Raw genomic sequence first — 22953 nt, forward strand, 5'->3', positions numbered from 1 at the left:
TGAGATTTAATTATAATTATAATTTTGATGTAACTTCACTAATTGATAGTAATACTGTATTAATATTCAGAATAGAATTTAAGCTTAAACTTTGTGTAATACAGAGTTTAAAAAATTTCTGATAATATATAGAGGAAATTGCCAACAATATTTGAATCATAAAAATTTCGACGATACCTTTTACAATAGTAAATATTCATAAATAAAAAATGTAATAAATATACATATATTAATTTAAAAAATTTATCGTAGTGTAATCTTATATTTTTTTTTAGGTGTAATATCACTAGATCGAAATTTATGACATTTTGTAAAAACTACTGTCATATTTTACAACCGCAACAATGGGATTATATTGAAATATATAATAATAAAAATCGAATATCTCAATCTAAAGATTTTGAAAGTAAAAATTACCAATACATATAAATGACCGATCGGTGTAGATTAAGTGCAACTGCCAGACCTGTCAAAATGACAAACCACTGAAAAAGCGTTACGTTCACCAAAAATTGCGATGCCCGAAGTATTTCCGAGCCAAGCCAATAAATTTTATTTCACCGTCGATACCATACCGTTTTCTAGCGCCGGCGTTAAATATCGCGGACAGCCATTGGCAAGCTCGAGACAGGCAATAACAGCAGTTTGTAGCCCTACACGCGCTTTTACCCAGCTAACAACCTTAATAACCTTGCGGCACAAGAATAGCGGGCGCGTGGCGACGGCCAGCGCGACACAAAAGTCATCGATGACAATGTCCGCGGCAGTAATGGAAATGCCATCGCGCGAACGCCAACCGTCCTCACAATCAACCAGCCTGAACCAGCCGACGACGCGACGGTGGGACTATGACGGCGCGCACAACGGGTGGCACGCGGGTGGGTGAAAGCCGGCATGGTTGGGTATCGCAGCGGGGGGTGGTGGTAAGAGTTGACGTCGGTGGTCGGGGGCTGATATCTAGCTAAGCGCTGGCGCAGTTGGGTCGCGGTCTCCACCACGGCAGCATTTCGCCCACCGGTCTCTTTACGCACCTATCTCTCCCTCTCGCTCCCTACCCCCTTATCGTCCCCTGTCTACCCCGCGACCTCTTCGCATGACCTCTCGTTGTACCCCTCCTCCTCCCACCTATCGCCCCCTTTCGCGAACGGGGTGCATATACGACACCGGGTGCATAACACCCTCTGCGTCCCTCCGCTGTCTGTGAGTGAAGGTGTTATTCGCGGCGCGGTGTGGCGCGGTGTAACGAGCCGCGTTAGTGTTAGTGCGGCATGATGAATGAACGGCATTTTAGAAGGACGGAAGTGGCGCGCGGTCCCACCTAGCTCTTTCGCAACGATCGTACGTCACCCACCGGCGACACAGGATCCCCGCGAAGATGCACCTCGCGCGAGAGCTGCAGTCGCCCACGTGGAAGTACGGACCAGCTGCGCTGGAAGGATTTAGTGACGCCCCGGTTCTCTCTCCGTGATTGCGCGGGTCTTGTCGCTCGGTCGTTCATTCATGACAGGTGATAAGGGCGAAAAGGTGTGTGGCCCGCTGCACGTGAAGACAGATTTGTGAAACGTTTCCTCTCGGTAACGGACAGTGCATTCGATGGTACAATGACGAACAAGTATGTCGAGCGATTTTGAAAATTAGACGCGAAAACGTGGTCGTATATAAATTAAATTAACGTGAGACCGGTCGTTAAATTGCGATATATTAATCATGAGTGTTTTCTATGTTTTACTGGACCCACGCATGAATTCTCCACGCGCAGGAAGAACGAAAACATGAATCGTCAAAAAAGCGAACACGTGACCGCTTCGGCGTAGTCGATGTCTCATGAATATTTCGTGGGGTATATGCTGCGCGTACATATAAATCGCTATTTTACAAGTCCCATTCAACATTTTCCGTGAAGCGTATTTTTGCTCCCAAATAATTGATCGTCCTTCGAGAGAATCCTTCGCATGTGTGTGAGTTTTTGAAATTTATTAATATCATACATTTTATGCAATATATAAGCAATTACAAGTTTGAAAGCAAAATGTTACACAGTTTGAATAAATATCTTTATTCTTTACCATGAAATACGTTCATATTAAAATCCAATATTCAGCTTCTGATTATCTGCGATGTAGCGTTAAAAATAAAAACGTATATATTTAATATTATTATCAATGTCAATGCATATAATCGTATTGTCATATTGTGATTAAAACGATCAATTCTTCAATGCTCGGCAATATGGCTCAATAGTTTTCGATTAAACTATCTATCCATCCTCATTGTAGCAAGATCAGTTTATAGCAGAATCTACCTCGCACGCGCGGATATACGGACGCATTCACTGAAATCCAATGACAAGTGAAATTAATATCCCTAGCCGTGTTGTGTGCATACCGAATTAGTTCTGTCGATTATGATTTGCCGGCCAGTAACACCCGATCGGGTAATGCGTGAATGCAATTGAAACCGTATCACGTTCGTTTTCAATCGACCATTCCGCAGCGCGTCACTTAATGTAAACTTACCCGAGGACCGGTAACATATGTCGCACATTTGGTCCACATATTGTTGATCTCGCTGCTCGCGTGGTTCACACGAGAGCAAATAACACGTATACTTTTTTAACAGCGAATAGAAACGACATCACGCGCAACGCGATTAAACACTCTTGCCCCTCTTTTTGCTCCGTCAGTGCTTGAAATCGTAATCGCGGCAGAAGTAATTACTTTCCTGAATAATTGCGTACACACACACGCGCGTGCGCGCGCTCGTTCATGATGGTCCGTTGCATAATTCGGGAAAATATTAAGTGCACCATTGTATATGATATGAGATTAACTTGATTATAGCGATGATGGTTTTCTCGTATTAATTTCTACGCTCGTGCTAGTCATATAATATTTAAAAAGATCTCTTTTACATACATGGGTTTAATTACTCTACTGAGGAAATGTAAAATATATACGATTTTTATTTTATCCTCAATTTCACGACAATTTCACGATACAGTTATTTTATCGTTATCGATATTTCTGCGAGAACTCGAAAAAAGAGCAGACACTTTATTCGACCTATATAAGCATAATATCTTCTTCTTGGTTTGCTAAATATACAAAAGTGCAAGATATTATCAATGACTGATGGAAATAACGCGGCCAAGTGTTGCAACTGTCAGTGAGCGAAGTGAATTCCTTTTTATTGCCAACCAGGAAAACACGTCGCCCTCGGCCGATTGCTGGCAGCTTTGAAGAAGCGGTTGACGTGAAATGTATCAGAAACAATGGACTGTGAAAGCACTAGAAATGGATTTACAACATAGCGGTAATGGGACCGGTCAATGCAAACCTTTCAAAATGATCTACATTTTCACCCTCTTCATGCTGCTGCACGGTAAGGATATTATCGAATACTCAAACGAAAAACTATTTATATTATTAATTAAATTCTTTCCTTAAGAAATCAGATAAGCATCGATAAAATAAAATAAAATTATATATTAATACTAAACTTTTACTACATCCAATTATGATATCTTGCCGCAACAGAAAAATCTATTCTGAATAAATAATCTCTCTGACGTAACATATATCACGCAGATGCACCATTATATATAATTTCAATAAAAATTATGTCTGTCAAAGAGTAAATAGGTATATGCGCGTGTTATGTGTACAAAAAAAATACGGATCGTAAAAAAATCAAAGTGCGAGGTAAGAGTTGAAAGGTAACGTGGTGCATATGTATTCATCCATCGACAAACGACGGTCGTACATACGAATCTGCGGAGTATGTACGCAAAGAATGACCTGGCGAATGTTGTTGCGGCGGGATACAACAACGTCGGGTGAAATGTGCACAGCGCTTTAAAAAGTGTACATTCGACAGGCATGCTCGTTCGCGTGGAGTAGCTTTTACGATGCGGCGCCGCGCACGATTCCGCCCGCGACCATTACCGGAATTGCCATGAGCATATTTTTCCATTCGATAAACACCGCTGGGCAAACACAGCGAACGTTGTTGCGGTACTGCGATAACACTGGGAAAAATTTTTGTACGTTAAGGTGATGCGCGAGATCGGATCGATGCATATGTACGTTCTACCCAGTACCTATCATAAATTTTCCGCTCGACGTTTTGTATTTATTCAAAACATGGTAATTTGTAATAACAAACCGGATGTCCGATAGCCGATAGCGGACAAGTTTACAGGGTATTCAATATTTTGATTTATATAAATTCGACTAATCTAATTAGATATTAGGTTAATAATAGTTAATTATTAATTATATGCAATATTCTCAATAATCAGTTTTTCATACGAATTTGCAAACTACTGATGTGTTCCATTATTATTGATACAATTCATTGCTATTACATGTACTAATTACATTAAATATTTCATAAATGCTTCGAAGATTATACGACACGATGTGTATGAAACCGTGAATTTTACGAGCGCGACTTCACGAATTGAGAAAAATACTGCATCGTCATATCTCGCGAGAAAAGTGAAGATCTTGCGCCGCGAGCGCAAGATCTTCAAACCCAGCTTTAAGGTGCAAGCTGTGTTATTTAGTCGTAAGCCATAAACACGGATGCAGCGGTGTCGTCGACGTAATATCATGCCGGAGACAACCTGTTCGAAAGGACGCCTTTACAACCCGCGCTCTCCGGTCTGACTGTCATCAGACCGCAACTACTCGCATCACAGCATGGTTTCTCCCCGAGTCCCATAAAGTCTCGCGCAACTGATTTTACTTACTATAAGGCGCGTCATTTGCAGCCAAGCTACTTTTATTAAAACGAATCTGGAAAGTCGTTTAAATCACAATTGAGTGCAGTTAAGCTCGTTTCGATTGCATTCGATTTCATTATCGCGTAGAGCGCAGAGAATTATTATCGTGGTGCATTATTTGCTTTTTAGTAGGCTATCAACTGCATCATAAATGCAGAGAAGCATTTATGATGCAGTTGATAGCATTTAGAAACTAAGATAAAGTCTCAGAAACAATTTCACTATATTCATATTAATATACAGCTGGAGAATTATTGTTATTCCGATTTTACATATTTTTTCTTCGCTAATGAATATTAATTTAATAACGTGCAAGGAATAATGTTGCGGAAATAGTTATATAATAATTGCAATCTTCTTGCACAGGTATTATACGTAATGTATTTGTGTATTTCGAAGTTGTAAGCCTTCTCTGTAAAACGGATTGTAACGTTTCTCATTAAATAATACACCGGCGTATTACATCCATCACTCCGATTGCCACTATTCACATCTCCCGCAACATTCTTTTGCGTTTTGTTCGCGTTTATACGCTTTATCATGCATCATCTACTATAACATTATACTTTGCGTAGCCTGACACGTATATTCGCTCCGCAGATATGACACGAGGGTGCAATAATGTGACGTTCCTAACACCATATCCTTATTTTATGCAAATAAAGTGACGTTATAGGCAGCCAAAAAGGAATCCTAAATATTCCTACAGATAAATTGACTCTTTTAACTTGTATCGTTTTTATAAAATGAACATACACGTCTTTAATATTTATCTTCCATTTTGCAGATCTAGTTTTCTCTATATAACATTTCAAAAATTTAATCATTGTAAAAAAAATTGGCTCTTATCACGTAGCAACATCAAATCCAATTCATAAATTCTCGAGATGTAATCATACGTACCGTATTGTAATATTGTCATAAGCTACGGTATAAGAAGTAATGCCTACAAAAGGGGATATATGTGTTACCGAGTGGCTCAGTCAACGTATCGGTCCTATCGATTCCTTGATACGCCTTGCACCCGCAATTTTCAATCAGCCCGGCTGAATGATCGCGGCTGAGTAACGTATAGCTACCGCACGTATCCATTAGGAAATTGAAAAACGTAGACGTTCCACATCATAGTCCGATGGCACGCGTCTCGAAATGAGAAAAAGGACCAACGCGACGGAGCAAATTGACGTGCACGCGAACGTACACACGCACGCATGCGTGAGTCGCGTGTACAGTGCTATACCATGAAAATAGTTCATATATTGTATTGAGAATATTTTCTACATCAAATGGCAATTTTTTGACTATTGCGTCGATTTTCGAAAGCGTCGGTATCTTCCTCTGTTATTTCCGATTCCATAAATCGATTCCCGACGCATCTAGAATGATAAAGTCTCTTTCAAGACTGATTGTGAGATGATTCACGTTCCGACTTGGCTAGGAGATTTGCGTCTATCGCGTCATCGCATCGTTACGGGCGTTAATTACGATCGGAGATGCTCCTTCCGAGGAGCTGACTCGGCTACCGCTTAATACGATTAGCCCATAATTTATACATGAGACCGCGTTTAAATATGCGGGACATAAATTGTAAAATTCGATACCTCGCGACCCCTCACGTTTTACTCGGGGATTGATATTTTATTCAAACGATGTCGCTTAAGATCGACAGCCGCCTCGCTTCGTCGTGGCCCGTAATTTTGTATTCGGCTTCAATATTTGCGTCGCAGGATTAAGTTTAGCTAACGACGCGGCATTTCCGTCACTGTGTATAAAATGCTCGCTCGAACAAGTTTGCAACGTTCCGATTTCTCTTTGATACGAGTTTAGAAACGCTATACGCGACGCGACACACAGATACACGGGCTTGAGCTTACTCCACGAGACACGCGGTTACGTTCAAACGCGTCTAACCGATTTGGAATTGCATACATGCATTCGCGAATAAATGTTATCCGTAATGGCATCGAAATTGGAGGGTTGATAAGCATCACGTGCTATGTTTAGGAGTGTCAATAGCATGAAAGAAAATAGAGAAAAGTAGATTAGCTCATGGCTTGAATTTCAGCCGGGTAAATATATCAAAACTTCTTCTACAACGACGCGACATTTTCTATCACGAAGAAATAATAGAGCAATAAAAAATAATCGTTACAATCTCTAAATAAGTATCCATCAAGGAAGAAACTTCTACTTGAAACACCTGTGCTCGAGTATCCTATTGAAGATAAATCAACATTAACTGCCAATTGAATCATGCCTCTTACAAGAAGCGGCTATAACTTTATATTGTCTAGTAATTTCTAAGTTAATATTGGATTAACTATATATCATAAAGTTAATCTCGAGTTTCCAACTAGCAAATCGACTTCGAGTGCACAGTATTGACATTCTAATAACTGGCGTGACTAACATTTCTAGTAATAATCTAACAAATAAAGTTTAATAAATTTATAAAGAAGTATATAAATAAATGTACGTAATATAAGTCTGTCTAGAATTATCATTATTAATAATCCAATATTAACAATCCTATTTTCCACAGCTCGCAAAGAGATTATCACTCATCGATCAGCCATCGTTATCATTGATCCTAAAAAAAGTCATTACTCTAAGAGATTATCGGACATCGTCGCCCTTATCGCAAAAGAACGAAATCCCCGGGATTCGTTGGCCGACGCCACAACCGCTCGATGTGCTTTTTTTGCCTCTCCCGAAATCTCGATCCGATCGGTAGTTCATTTCGAAGTAACGCCTTCGATAAGATTCTTACAAGTAGGTGCTCCGGTAAGAAAGGAGCAGCGGAAAGAGAAGGAAAGAAGAAAACTTTCGCTGACGGTATTGGTATTCAGAAATGCAAACTTTTATCCGCGAGGTATTCGTGCGAAGTCCGCGAGTATTCGGTATGCGTTTCGATAACTCGTTCGGTTGCTACACACCGAACAGCTGGGATATCGCGATTTTACAACCGATACAAACAGTAGGAATCTAACTTGGCGATTAATGGCGAATAAACTCGAGGGAAAACTCGCCGCATTGTATGCTAAACGAGTCGGGCGGACAAAGAGCGCTTTTTCCTATGCTATTAAGTTTTCTAAGTGTTCCCGCAAAGCACCCCATTACAAAGCGTTGGAAGACGAATTTTCTCCCGAGATACTTAATTAATTAGGAACGCCACCTTAAATGCGATGCCGTAATTTAGCTCGTGTACGATCTCGCCGACCCACTTTCATCGACAAACCGCAATGTTGTCCATTAAAAATTCGCTGTTCGACTTTTAATTTAAGCACAAGCACGTGTACGTATAAATTTCCTAAATAAAGAAGAGTTTACGAGATTTTCCTAAATAAAGAAGACTTTACGAGATTGGAATCAAGATTTATATTACTTTAACAATAAATTCTATTGTTTATGAAATCGGAGCGGCCACACAATGCGAATAAAAGAATTATAAATTTTCGCGTTAATAAGATTTTTGCGGCATTGCGCAAAGGGACGAGACTGCTAGGAAGACGGATTATGCTTTCAGGTGCCTAATTAATTGGTGCCGCTCGTTAATTAAATGTACCAACTTGGTTCCGCCACGCGCCTTCCGCAAATGACCCAACCCATGGACATCACCTCGAAGGCGATGCGCTAATTAATCATCTCACGGAAATCAAAATTGCCAGTTGCAAATAATTAAATCGCCATATTCAAATAGAGCAGATATTTAATTATCGATTCTGAATGTTCAAATGAATCTTGCGATTGAATAAGAATTCGCGCCTCACATCTTATACTGTTCGTTATTGAGACGAAGTTGGACTCCCACGTTCACGCCTGAATTAATTAAATTTCTTCGACACGCAGAAAACCGAGCGCGTTGCGCTACATTAATCATTTCGCAAACTGTGGAGCGTGATGAGGGCACTTGGCACGTTTGCACGGTTTACGTTTGCAGTGAGTAACTCTCGGCAGCTAGGGATAACTACAACGTAATACGTCCGCTTACAGCGGTTAACCGAAGGTAAAGGGAATTCCTAGACCCCGCGAGCGAGTAAACGTTCTTTGATTTATGGAACGGCTAATAGATTTTCCGCCAGAGTGAAAATTCATCAATTCGCAATAGCCGCGGTTAACGCGGATCGATATCCGTTACGCGATATCACTAGCCAATCCGCCGAGCAAATATTTTTGTTTCCACCTTGTCAGGCGTTTTTCAAAAAGTCCCGCCGGCGCGGGCGGCGCGGGCGAGAGCGCTCACATAGATCAGACCGAGAATAACGTTGCACGCGCAATATCCACCGATCGCGTCATGATATATCAAAGCGCAATTTACGGCGCTGCTATATCGCCAATATCACACAAACGAGCTTTTTCTCCTCTCTTCTCCGGCCGGGGGACTCGGGGAGACTGGGAAATATGGTTGCGCTCCGCCAACGAATCCGAAATTTATAACAGGATCAACCGTGCAAACCGATGACGGTCTCTGATCGTAACATCCTTCATCGAGGGCATATAAAGGCGGTAGGATCGCCGGCGAACAAGAATGTATGTGTATGTGTGTACGCTCTCGCTAAGAGAAAAGTGAATAATTCACGTCTACAATCGTACGGAGCTTTTCGCGCTCAACAAGTGAAAGAACGCTGTGCCGTGAAGTGATAAAGCATTTCTACGTACTTTTGAAAAAATTGCTTCCATAATTGTAACTGACTCACAAGCCTGAGAAAATTTGTTGCAGGTGCATTGCATTATAGATGCGAATGTACAGACGAATGTATGTACAGACATGATTTAACAAGTTAATCTAGCAGTATGAATATTTCATACAAGCGGATAAGTGGAAACATGAGATATTAGTAGTTGAAAAAAAAATGTCACTTTGACGTACTTTAGCAAAAGTGTGTTTCGCACTTCGGGTAATTGACTAGCTTCAAAGTAGCGAATGAAAAATATCGAGGGAAGGAAGGGATCCCATCGTTCATGCGGTATACGAACTACTGTGCCATTAGTCTCTATAATGAGACCGCGCTTCTAGAAGGAAGGAAAGAAAGTCGATTCTCTCGACTCGATCGTTCCCTTCCTCTCGCTATCAATATTTTCCGTTGCCTCAGAACATCGTAGAGTCATCCGGCTTATAAGAAATCTCTCTTTTATTCCTCTGAAACGCGATATTTTTATAATTTACACGCAGACGGCGTTTCTTGAGCGGAACGTAATTTAATACGTGCGCTATCTATGCCTGATCTTTCTTTTTTATACATAAAGATATAAAATAAAATAAGTTGAAAAATATTTTTTATCTTTTTGAAAAACGAATAGCGAGGCATTAATGAATAAAAATTATTTTCATAAGTATGCTTCGCACAAACCCTGAAGCACTGACAGCGAATAGTATTCATGAAATAATATATGATCGATCGAGAAAGATAATATGAGAGCAAAAAAAACTCAACAGACGCATGAGAGAGGAAAGGAACAATTTAGTGGAATATTAGCACAAATGTCTGGAAAGTTCTTTCTAACGTTCACTATTTTGCATAAAGTAAATTTGCCGATGCATTTACTAATATTAACTACACTGAGAAAAAAATTTGGTAGATCCAAGAAAATATTTCTTTGAATAGTCCTAATAACATATTTACTTAATATAATCACATATTTATTTAGAATTATATATATTTACTTAAATTAAGTAAAAATATCTAATTCTAAATAAATATGTGTATTATATTAAGTAAATATGTTATTAGGACTATTCAAAGAAATATTTTCTTGGATCTCAAAATTTTTTTCTCAGTGTATGCGAATAGGCTTCATTTTGCCATATGCCTTATTCCGTAGGAATTTTTTGATGGCGGAGAAACAGGCGACGTGGAAAGTAAAACGAATCGATCGATGGGTAGAAGGAGAAGAAGGTGGTTCATCTCGATATGCGTTTCTTTATTACGCCGTGGAGCTGATACGAGCAGACGTAGGAAAGGAAAATTTGCATCCCAAAGAGTTTACATTGGGAATACGAACGCCCGCCCGGTGCAATATTTTCCGGGGAAAACGTTCTGTGCCGTCGATCGCGCCGTCGTTCGACGAAAATCGACGACGAGCATATATACGGATGGTTATTCAGAAACGAGCCCGACTCCTTAGAAATTCTGCTGAGAAGTGGGGCCGATATAAAACCGCATTTAGCGCTAACTATACGCGATCCCTTTATGAACCATTCTCGAAAATAAGAGCTCCCGAGTTAGAGAAGCGAAAAGCCGTGGGTGAGCCAAATTACATTTCAACGGCGACTTCTCGAAGTTCGTCCCCGCAATACGTTGAATGTATAAAATAATGGAAAAGAATCTTCTTATATATCTGTGCGCTTAGCCCATTTAATTAAACGGCAAAGCTTTTAAGAGGCTTATAAGTTAAGATTGTCGTCACCCTATCACGACGACACGTCCACGGTTGTCAGCAATTTTCTTCGGCACTTACTATCCAGAGTACGTAACCGCTTCGCCATAATAAAAACTTTTTTCAACTTTCTAAGTCGAAGGAATAATTTATTCGTGCCGCATCGCATGGTACGAGATAGCTATTATTACGAAAATTCTACGATAAGTCACCGACACGAACACGTCTCGCGAAATTTCGTTCGAGTCACCTCCATATTTGCAATTTGGTAAATGGCAAATATAACAGACAATTGAATTGTCGGTAAAATAAGCCCCTATCTCTCGGTTAAAAAAGCACGAACATTCCAGTGGAAATTCGCGTTGAGAATACGCACGGTTTTTCAAAAAACATACCAAAATTATTTCAAACATTTTTCAATATTATCTTAAAATTGAGCACTTGAATTGCTGATATGAAATTGATCAATAATAAAATAAACAATGTTTCGAGTTAATAAATATAAATGGATAAGCTATAATAAATTAAAACCAAATCAGTAATAGAAAAGATACAATAATCGTTAGTGCATAGTATAATATATAAATTAATTGTAATATGTAACGTAACAGTAAAATATATTTTGTCCTTATATTATTTTTTTTTTCATTTCTCGCTATTTGTTTCAACTTTTTACTCAAAAGTTTAACTAATTATAATAAACTTGATATTATAATTTTTTAACATTCTTAACATGTCAGATCATTATTTCTCAAATGCATTTCCTGAAAATTCTGTGTACAAAGTATTTCAGAATTAAACATTGGTCTTAATCTGTTCTAGCCCATCCATTTCATAATAACAAATCTGTGATTTATCACATTTATCTGCAATATCTTTATGCTGTTATCTTTATATTGTTATTATTTAATTTTAATATATACGTAGCTTTACATATGTCATACATATTATATGTATATCTGATAAAATTTTCACAGACTCATTACCTTAATAATGTAAAAAATTATTTGACTCACCGACTCGCAGTACGCAACAGCGGAGTTGTAAACTACGTTGAACTGCAACAGAAATATATATTCAAATTATTATATCTCAAAGCATTAATATTTGAACAAATAATTATTACTACGCAAACTAAACTTTTTATTCATTCTTTAAAAAATATTTCCTTCAAAAAGATTATATGTCATTTAAAAAAGTTAGAGTTCCAAAATTTTCATAAGTATAAATCTTTCATAAAATTTTGTAAATAAATGTTTTTTCTCCAATTCCTATCTATAAATAATGTAAATAGACAATTTAAGTATACGGAAATAAGTCTAATCTCGCAAACACAAGTAATGTAATATAATATTATTATGTAAATAAAATTACTCACCCCATGGTTGCTCCGCCGTCGCCCGATGCCTCTCCTAGACCTCCTCCTCCTCTCAGATTAAGTCCCTCAGTTGCAGTTACACAACACAACACAGCGAAAATACGATCAATTATAATCGCACGATACTTTAGACGGCACTTCCGACATTAACTGTATATGCAACGCGCAATCCCGCGATATTTTAATGGCACTTTCGACATTAACCGTACGCGATGCGCAATCCGGCTATGCACGCACAATTTAATAAACGATATTATTAATAAACCATATCGATGTATCATGACTTTCTATTATTTGATTCAGGCGATATGTGCGTTACTCCGAACTATCAAATCTCGCGGAAATAGTAGTAGACCATTTATACCTAAACTGGAAAATTCCGAGCGCGATATTTTATTCAAATCGTAGCAACGATAAGGAAATAATGGAGCGACACGCGGCACATCTTGTCTGGTCGAGCGTCGGCATGTGAATGGTTACGCAGCGATCTTGTATAAACAATAGCGCGCTGTACGCAATAACAAATATCAAGGCCGCGCCAACCGAATTCTCATTTCCTCGAAATACCCAGCGGGTGCTTTAAAATAAATGTGCGCAAATTTTCACGAATCGTCACTTTTAAACGTTACTTTTCAAGCAAGAGTATGATCGATTACAATCGCGTGATACTTCGAACGGCACTCCCGACGTTAATCGTACGCGGCGCGCAATCCTGCCAACTACGCGAAATTAAATAAACGACATCGTTAAATAAACCGCCTCGATAAATATCGTGGCTTTCTATTATTTAATCCGGCGATACATACACGGGTATCACTCGGCACTATCGATTCGAGAATGCTAATAGACAAATTATACTTAAATTGGAAATTTCCGAGCGCGATATACATCCGATTCCTAACGAGGATAAAGAAATAGTTATCGGAGCATCGAATAACGCGGGAGCGGCTCGCAGTACGTGTTTGATCGAGCATCAACATGCGAATGGGAACACGTCGAGCTTACACAAACAATAGCGCGCCGCACGCAATAACAAATAGAGCCGCGCGAGTATCCAACCGAATTCTTTTACTTCCTGAAAATATCTAGCGCGTGCTTTAAAATAAATTCGTGGAAATTTTCACGAATCGTTACTTTTAAACGATCTATACGTCATAGAATTCCATCACTCGAGTTATACATCCGATAAATTCTATATTATTCCGCGCTCTTAATATGAAAACATTTTAGACAAATATTACAATGGAAAATTCGAAACGCGATACGAAAAGTAGAATAGAAGCGTCGACAAAGAGATAAACTATTTCTCGGGAATAACTTTCGTAGCGAAACTTATATCATTTATTGTAACTCCCGTTTTCTTTCTCTATTTACCTAACGATTCTTATTTTAAATAAATCACGCAACATATACCCGTGTAGACGAGTAGTATCGCTGCGATACGTTTGCGAATTAACGAGATGATCGATCGCGTGAACAAATATAATATCGTAAGATCCACTTTAATAAAAGATTGATTCGAATGTCAGGAAAGTCGGTGGCGGAGGATTCCTTAAAAGAATTCTTCTCACGAAATTCAATATGTGTAATATTTAATTGTAGATCGACAAAACGAGATACACAGTCTGATCGGCTCGCACGCGATGTTCTCCCGTTCGTTCCGGAGCCAAAATTCTTTATGGCGTTTCGTACCGCGGTTACGACGGTTACGTTAACTCGCGATGTCACGACTCGCGACGAACTTCTCGTCGAAGAATGATTACTCCGAACATCGCCGTCTCAACCAAATCGACGGACATCGCGTCTCACTGACAACAAGTGTCCGCGAAAAGGCTAAGTGCCTTTATCAACGATCGATTCGACTCCAACGCGAGCACCGAAGCAACGTTTCCGAAACACGTCACGAGTGGGGGTAGGGGTGACGAGGCACAGCGTCCTAATCACCCCACCCCCACTCTATCCCCACCTGCGCGAGTCGCGCCGAGAAGCCGCGCGGCGGCGGCGGCCGGCGGCTCCATTTATTCATTTGAATTCATTTCCTATCGACATGCGAATCGTGACACAGCGATCTTGCATAAACAATATAGGAGGTTGTGTACGCAGTAACAAATATCAGAGCCGCGAAAATCCAATTTTTACTTCCTGAAAGTAATCTAGCGCGTGCTTTAAGATTTTGTGTAAATCATTTTTACGAATCGTTATTTTTAACCGTTACTTTTAAACGATCTATATGTATATAATATATACATCACAGCATTCTATATTGAATTATTCAATCCGATGAATTCTATATTATTTCGCGCTCGTAATATGAACGGATTAGGCAAATTACAATGGAGAATTTGAAGCGCGATATGAGAAATAGTACAATAGAAGCGTAGCTAAAGAGATAATTACTGTTCGAGAATATCGTAGCGAAATTATAATTTGTAATTCTTGTTTTTTTTCTCTATCTATTGATACCTGTAGATGTGTAGTTATCGCTTCGATACATTTGCGAATTAATGAACATGCGAGGATAATCGATCGCGTATTAGGCTAATAATATCGTAAGAATCATAAGATGTCCAATTAAATAAAGAATTGTAAATCTCGGTGGCGGAGGATTCCGTAAAAGAATTTTTCTTACGAAATTCAATGTGTAATACTTGATTGTAGAACGAGAAAATGAGATGCAGTCCGAATCGGCTCGCAAGACGTTCTTCCGTTCGAGGAAAAAATTCTTTATGGCGTTTCGCATCGGCCACGGTAACTCGCAATTTCACGATTCGCGATGAGCTTCTCCTTCAAGAATGATTACTCCGAATACCGCCGTCTTAATCAGATTGACGCGACGCGACGCGACGGATATACCGGTGCCACTAACAATAAGTGTTCGCGAAAAGGCAAAGTGTCAATCAACGATCGATGCCAAAGCGCAAATACCTGATAACAACTTTGAAACACATCGCCTGATCGCCATTACGCGATAGACGCCGAGAGTGCCGAAGCGCGACAAAAAGTCGGAGCGATTAGCGGGAGGGGAGGGGTGTGGGGCACTACTGCCAACCGAAGCGAAACGAACATATTGAAATCGGCCGTTCCGTTCTCAGCCAATCAACGCGCGGCAGGAGACATCTTGCGACTTGCGATACCTACTTTAGACTTAGGCCGGTATTCATAATCAGATCTTATTTCAAGACCGTCTTAAGTAATATCTTAAGATGCTAATACGGCTTTGTGATTGGTTAATAACATCTTAAGATTGTACTTAAGACGGTCTTATAAATATAAGAACCGACTATGAATACCGGCCTTTAGGCTGCATTCCGATATTCACTGTCAGTACTGCAAATCTATATTTTACGTCACGTTTACTATAGATTTTCAGTACTGAAAGTTGCTGACAGTGAATTTTGGAATGCAGCCTTAATTTCCCGCGACCCCCGCGTTGCCCGCGTTGGAGTTGGACGTCGTGCGTGGTCGTGCGTAGCTTGTCATGTCACAGTGGCGTTTCGAGAAATCGAGAGGTAATGACACGCAAAAGAGACGATATATATACGGAGCGGCTCGCGTCACGACTGGTCCGATCGAGGAGCAGAGCGTCGACGTGCGAATGACAAAATATTGTGACCTCGCGCGGCTCGCGCTACAACGCGCTGTGTTGACCGTGCAAGAAACGACGAGAAACATCGGGACGCGCGGTGGCCGAGTTCTTGTTTCTTCAAAATATTTTATGTGCTGTGAAATAAACTGGTCTGCTCGAGCCTCGCCGCGCGAATAATAACAAGGGGATCGCCGTCAAACGGAACGCTGTATACGGCACAAAAAACGAAATGCCGTCCGCTCTATGGTATGTAAAAAGTATGTATTATGGAATAAATGCGTTACACGTGTGACGTATTCCATATGTATTTTCGCACACATGCACACGATAAAATATACGATACTGTTATTCGAGTTTCCCTGCGACCACAATGGATATTTCCATACGTAATATCCCGCGATTATTTTAAAATAGCGTAATCTACCAAATTAATTAAAATTGAAAATTGTAATACGAGGTTGTAATTAACATCGAGGTTATAATTGACTTTGTCGAATGAGCCATCGCGCCTTGTTTTATCGACTCGTTAGCGTCGTCTAAGATTACAATTAATTCCGTTCGAGTGTGGATTTTCTTTAGAAACACGAATTTGCCCGTAACAGTTCAAATATGTTGTTAATCGGCTTGTAAAGTTTTTTGCTATAATATTAGGCGTTTGCTAAAATTTTGTGAATAAAAACGATAAGAACTTAGAAGATAGAATTAGCCGAATAGTGAAAAATCATTATCACCACGGTTTTTTTTTTAATCAATAAACAGATAACGAGACGTGCAATACTGTTTTTGTAATGCAAAAATTATTGTGGTTTCAATATTATCATATTATCGTATTATCGTATTATGATTTTCGATTTTATTTAATTTGCAGAATTTGCATTAAAATATTATACAATAATTACAGTATATTATGTATAAAAATAATTTTGTTGAGAATATAAATAAGTTCTAAAGTCGTATATTTTTGACCTGTGTAACTGTAAACGAGTAGTCGATCGGATGTCTCGTATCGAGTCGCATTAATTCCGATGAAAATCAAATCTCGAATAAAAAAGCTAATCAAATAATTATCCAGGATCCTATGCAGCGTACGGTAGTTGAGTACTGACGTTCTTAATTAGTACTTTGTACTGTGTTATGGTGCAGAAATGCTGACAATATCTATTAGAGACGCTAAAAGGGAAATGTAGGTGCACATTGTTGCGTCCGACGAAGAACCACTCCATTCATTTACCTTTTTGATGAGGAAAGGATCGCGAAGGAACTTCCTCCCTTCTTCCTCTCCCTCCCGACCCTTTCCTCTCACCATGCCTCCCGGCCTCTGTCCCTGCATGCTATTCCGTCTAATTAAATCGGGGCTCCTTTGAGAGTCTTAAGCACAACGTTTCCAGTTTTACCTCGAACCATTTGCTTCTCTGTTATTTAGTGTCCTAGTTCTTTGACGACGGCAGGTTCACTGTACGAACCAGATTACAGCCCTATTTTAAAAACGAATACCATTAATGACATATTAAAATGACATAATTATATATAATTTGCAGCCTAAAAACAGTAGGCCATAATCAAACTCCGTTTATTAAAAATCTGTTTTTTTTTTGTGATTATCGTCGAAGATGAGAAAATAAAGTGCATAATATTTGAATAATTGACAACTTAAAGACTATAAGAATTACGATTTTTATGATCTTATACTTTTTTACGTTTTATATTACTATCTTTTTACGTTTTATATTATTATATTTTAATATAAAGATAGATATAAAAGATGATGAGGAAAATGTCACTTATATACTCTGATTCGTGATAATTATTATTACTCTTGTTGTGATTGAATGAATACTAGCCGTCGTAACACTGTATTGTCATTTTATTAAAGTCATCTAATGAATAATCGTTGCTTACTTGCGACTTATCGATCGTTTTTATTGTGGACGATGACTGATCGAAAACACTTATGTCCTTTCTCCTTTCGACAATTCTCTCATTACTTACAATATACATGCGCGGATCGGTCGATATTTACGTCGATTAATGATTTCAATATATCGCGCTCTATTAAACGAGAAATTTAAATCTGTACAATTTTATTATGGATAATATTTTTGGATCAATTTAAGTAACGGAAAGCCGTGATATATTATATCGGTTGTTAATAATTAATTTAAAGGTCATGAAATAGAAATTGTCACTTTGCAGTGCGTTCAATATTTCGAGGAAACAACAATTCGGTTGATGCGTGGTCTTGGAATCTGTTATTTCGGTGCACAGCACGCTATTATTTGTACAAAGTCCCTATAGGCATGCTATCTCGGCTACTATGTGGAGAGAGCTATTTCATGTATCGTAGCATTATTATCTTATAAAACATGAATCCTGTGAATAATTATCACGCGTTTATCCAAGTACTTTGCATGATTTATCCGTTTAAAATAATAATCGTAGAGAAAGAAGCCGGAAATTATAAATTATAGTTCCGCTACGATTATATCTTTGAGCGATGCTTCTATTGTACTATTTCTCATATCGCGCTTCAAATTTTCCATTGTAATTTGCCTAATCTTTTCATATTTAAGAGCGCGGAATAATATAGAATTCATCGGATTGTATAATTCAAGTAATGGAATGCTGTGATGTATATAGATCGTATAAAAGTGACGATTCGTGAACACAAATTTAATCTAAAGCACGCGCTAGGTATTTTTTCAAGAAATAAGAATTTGGTTGGATATTTACGCGGCTATTTGTTATTGCGTACAGCGTGCTATTGTTTATACAATAAAGATCGCTGTGTTACCATTCGCATGCCGAGGCTCGACCAGAATGTGTCACGTGTCCGTGTAGCCGTGATGCACTGATAATTACATCAATTACTTCATTATTATTGCTACGATTCGAATAAAATATCGCGCTCAGAATTTTCCAATTTATGTATAATTGGTCTACTACTATTATTTCCGAATCGTTTGTTAGAGTAACACACATATCGCTGGATCAAATAATAGCAAGTTATAGTATATCGATATGGCTTATTAATAATATTCGTTTATTAAATTGTGCGTGCTTCGTGGGCATCGTGTACGATTAATGTTGAGAGTGTTATCAAAATATCGCGGGATTGCGCGTATGGTTAACATATCGGAACTGCCGTCCAAAGTATCGTGCGATTATAATTGATCGTATTTTCGCGAGTGTGATATTGTGTGACTGCAACCAAGGAATCTAATGAGAGGAAGAGGAGGCCTGAGAGGTATCAAACGACAGCGGAGCAGCCATAGGGTGAGCAATATTATTTATATATTATGTATTTGTTTATGCGATATTAAACGTCCATTTATTTAAATATTTTATATACAATTAAGTAAGATTTAGAAAAACAGACGTTTCTTTTCATGAATCAATAGAAAGTTGAAATTTTAATATGCGCGTAGTCTTAATTAAAGAAACAGCAACAATGGTAACCCGTAACGAAACACAATTTTTGAAAACTTGATTAATCGACACGACACATAAGACATCTCATTTCGTGCACGCGTCTACGAAAAAGCAGCGTCACAATTATTACTTTTTTTTTTTATCTCTTCCGGCTGCATCGTCGTTGTGCCGCGAGAGTTGGAAGTTGCGGGGAAAATGAAAATGGATTGCGCCTTCTTTTTTTGGCACAGAGTAAGCTATTCCGTTGATTCGAAGGGGTGGTGTTCGAAATGAAAATAGATCGATGAGCAAGACGAATATGCTTCGTTTTATCGATGAGTTCGCCGACTAACATGCACCACGCGCTGACAATGATGAGTTGGGTATTTCAAAGTACATGGCGGATATCTCGAAAAAAAAAACGGGAGGATTCCGTTAGAGAGGGTAATTTTCGTCGAACGCTACTATCGCGAGAAACACTCTTTCAGTGGAAGTAGATTTATTTTTTAACTTAACAGAAAAAGGGCGTGCACTGTTTCATAGATACGAAGATCGGTAATCATTCTTACTCTCCGATACATATTATAATAATTTCGCTCTTATTCTTGTTGATTTTCTCGAAATAGAAAGAAAATAAAAATCGACTATATCTATACAGCATTTACTGCAATTGTACATCTTGTCGGGTATAAAAAGAAGAACAATGGAGTCAAAGGGAATATGAGTAATAATTATATAACGCCTTGCATTTATTAACAATTCTTCTTTTGAATGCACTCCAAATTATTGATATGTGATGCATACATGAGATTTATAATACAAAAAATATCGAGGTTTTTAACTGTAGCGTTTAATAATCTTGTGTTCTGCCCTACGAAATTAAATTTTTACTGAGAAATGTGTATGTTCCATAACCAAAGTTTAAATTGAATCTATATATAACGAGAGTGCGAATTATTTATGTATCGTATGTATATAACACAAGACTAATACTTTTTATTAGAGGCGAAGTTTCAATGATCTGTTCGCGTGAATGCGGAACATCCATGATAATACTATCTCCTCAGAAATTTCTCAGGATACTAAACAATAGAGAAAGAAAAAACTTGAAGAGAGAAAGAAAAGCTCTTACTTCGAATGTACAAAGGGAAGATCGTGATTAAAAGCAACATCGGTTTCGGAAACTCGACGGGATTTTTACGTTAAGGCAATTCCGTTTCCATGTACATAAAATGTCGTTAGCATAGATGAGTTCCTCTCCGTGCAGGTGCATTGTTGCGGCGCCGGCATAAAACTGGCGCGGTGGTAACGGCGCGGCGTGGCGTTCCTCCGGAAAACGTGTTCTGAAAGGTATGCTCTAATGCTTCCATTAAACGAATTCATTGGACAAGTGCACGAGAGCCTCGCTTCGGACCGAGCTCGTTATAACGGCTACCATGCCATGTATAGATCGACGCCGCACCGGTCATCGGGATGACAAAAATGCTACTACCGCATATCGCTCTCAGAATACAACGAAAAAATCCCCTTTCTCTAGGGTTTTTTTTTGTTGTCATCTTCATATGTCGCTGTTTTATTCTGATCGATACAGAATATTCTCGCTTTTGTAGTACCGCTGTTAATTACGATCATTAACTCGATATAGTTGGGAAAACAGCAATATGCGACGTACAATATGCATATGATTTTCAAATATGTTACATAATTGTCTGTAATATGCAATTTATGGAGACTTTCTAACAGCGAATATCGCGGCATACGCATAAACAATATCCTTCGAAATATATTTTGATAACATTGGTGTGAATGTGAATCATAAAAATGGAAAATAAAATTCCTTTGACGCGTGTTTTACTTTTTAGAAAAGTTCAGTTTTAAGAAGAACCTATTCTCATATAATACATATTTCGAAAAAGACATTAATTTTCCATCATGTTTCCTCGGCTTTTGTAAGATTAATATTGGAGCTGTGCCAACGAGTGCAGACAAAATCTCAGAACTGCGATCCAATCTTTTCTATGAATATGCAACTCCTGTGGGAACGCTTTACTAAAACTTTTATAAAATACGAGTCTTGAAAAAAGGAAGGATAACATTACATTAAACTACCTTATCTTTTTTTATACATACAAATATATACAAATATTATATTATATATGCATATGTATATGTTACAATATGTTTCAATAAACGATATTCACGCACGGATCGAGTCTGCATACATTACAATTTTTAATATGCATGCGATACAGTGAGGTATTTTTCGTGATATATTTTTGTTAAGGATAAATAATCCGTTGTTTTGATCACGTAAAAACCGCTTGCGATAATATCAGCGAACAAAATTAAATTTTCTTCCGTGAGATGAAAGAAGTATAGTATATGGGAATCGTGTCTGTTGCAGCTATTCTCCGAGAATGTTGTGGTAACGTCACCGTGGCGCGATAAAGAGATCACGAGGACGCTACTCCATCTCATATTCCCCCTTTACGAGAGTAGAAACGTATATCCCCGCGAAACGATTGGTGCAGTTTCACTTCACCCCTCATCCTCGACCTTTCTGCTTTCTGTCGAATTAACCATCGACATTCGTAACGGCGGAAGCGGTGAACGATGTAACGATATAGAAAATCATCCCTCCACGGAGGATAGAACGGCTACATTTCGCAAACGTCTCGAAATGCTTTACGTTTGACTCAGAGGCGGTTCCCAGTTTTTTAGCGTAAATCGTAAATTATTGTATACATAAAATAAAATAAAACAACAACGGCAGAATCGTTAATTTTCACTTAGCGCATGTGATATATGCAATAAATTAACGATGCTGAAATAATATTTGTTAAGAAAGTCTGATACGATAATTTATTTAATATGAATAGATACAGTATAAAGAAACAAATTAATAATTAATATCGAATATATACATATGATATATAGAATTAAACTTTTAATTAATTTGTAATGTAGAAGAGATAAAATTCGTTTACTGCATTTTTTAGCGACTAATATCTTAATAATAATTGTTTATGATAATTGCGTCTAAAATTGTAATTATTCATGTCTCGTGTATCATTGAAGGCAAAGATTTTAACGAAAAAAAGGACGCGAGAGAGTAGATGAGACTTGAATATGACTGTAGGCAAAAGAACAAAAATTCTGTAGAAAGAAAGAGAATATGCCAAGTCTGGTCAATCGATCTATAAGTATCAAAGAGGTATTATAAAGATCGCCCGTCTCTTTGTTCAAGAATGGAAAAAGTAGGAAAAGTTTTTAATGAGGGGGTGCCTATTTTATTTCTCAGAAATAGTTCCATTAATGTCTTTAAAAACTCCGGAACTTGATCGCGGCTCTTTGACGCGTTTACAAATGCAAAAGTCGAACAATAATATAATAATCGTAATAAAAAGCGAGCTTAAT

At 38.3% G+C, this 22953-nt stretch overlaps 1 protein-coding gene across 14 annotated transcripts in view; it reads left to right on the forward strand.

Annotated features, from left to right (window-relative positions):
- Window positions 1–964: 964 nt before the first annotated feature.
- The window catches only part of LOC139814076 (zwei Ig domain protein zig-8), a 58832-nt gene continuing 36843 nt past the window's right edge, over window positions 965–22953 (forward strand). For 2 of the 14 annotated variants that reach the window (XM_071780041.1, XM_071780055.1), the window contains exons 1-2: window positions 966–1958; window positions 3001–3381. In XM_071780041.1, the coding sequence (XP_071636142.1) occupies window positions 3258–3381 (124 nt within the window). In that variant the 5' untranslated portion in view covers window positions 966–1958; window positions 3001–3257. Of the gene's footprint in view, window positions 1959–3000; window positions 3382–22953 lie in introns of all 14 variants that reach the window. The other 12 variants (XM_071780047.1, XM_071780048.1, XM_071780051.1 and 9 more) reach the window with 12 other exon arrangements.

This window comes from Temnothorax longispinosus, chromosome 6, assembly GCF_030848805.1.
Source record: "Temnothorax longispinosus isolate EJ_2023e chromosome 6, Tlon_JGU_v1, whole genome shotgun sequence".
NCBI classification, from domain to species: Eukaryota; Metazoa; Arthropoda; class Insecta; order Hymenoptera; family Formicidae; genus Temnothorax; species Temnothorax longispinosus.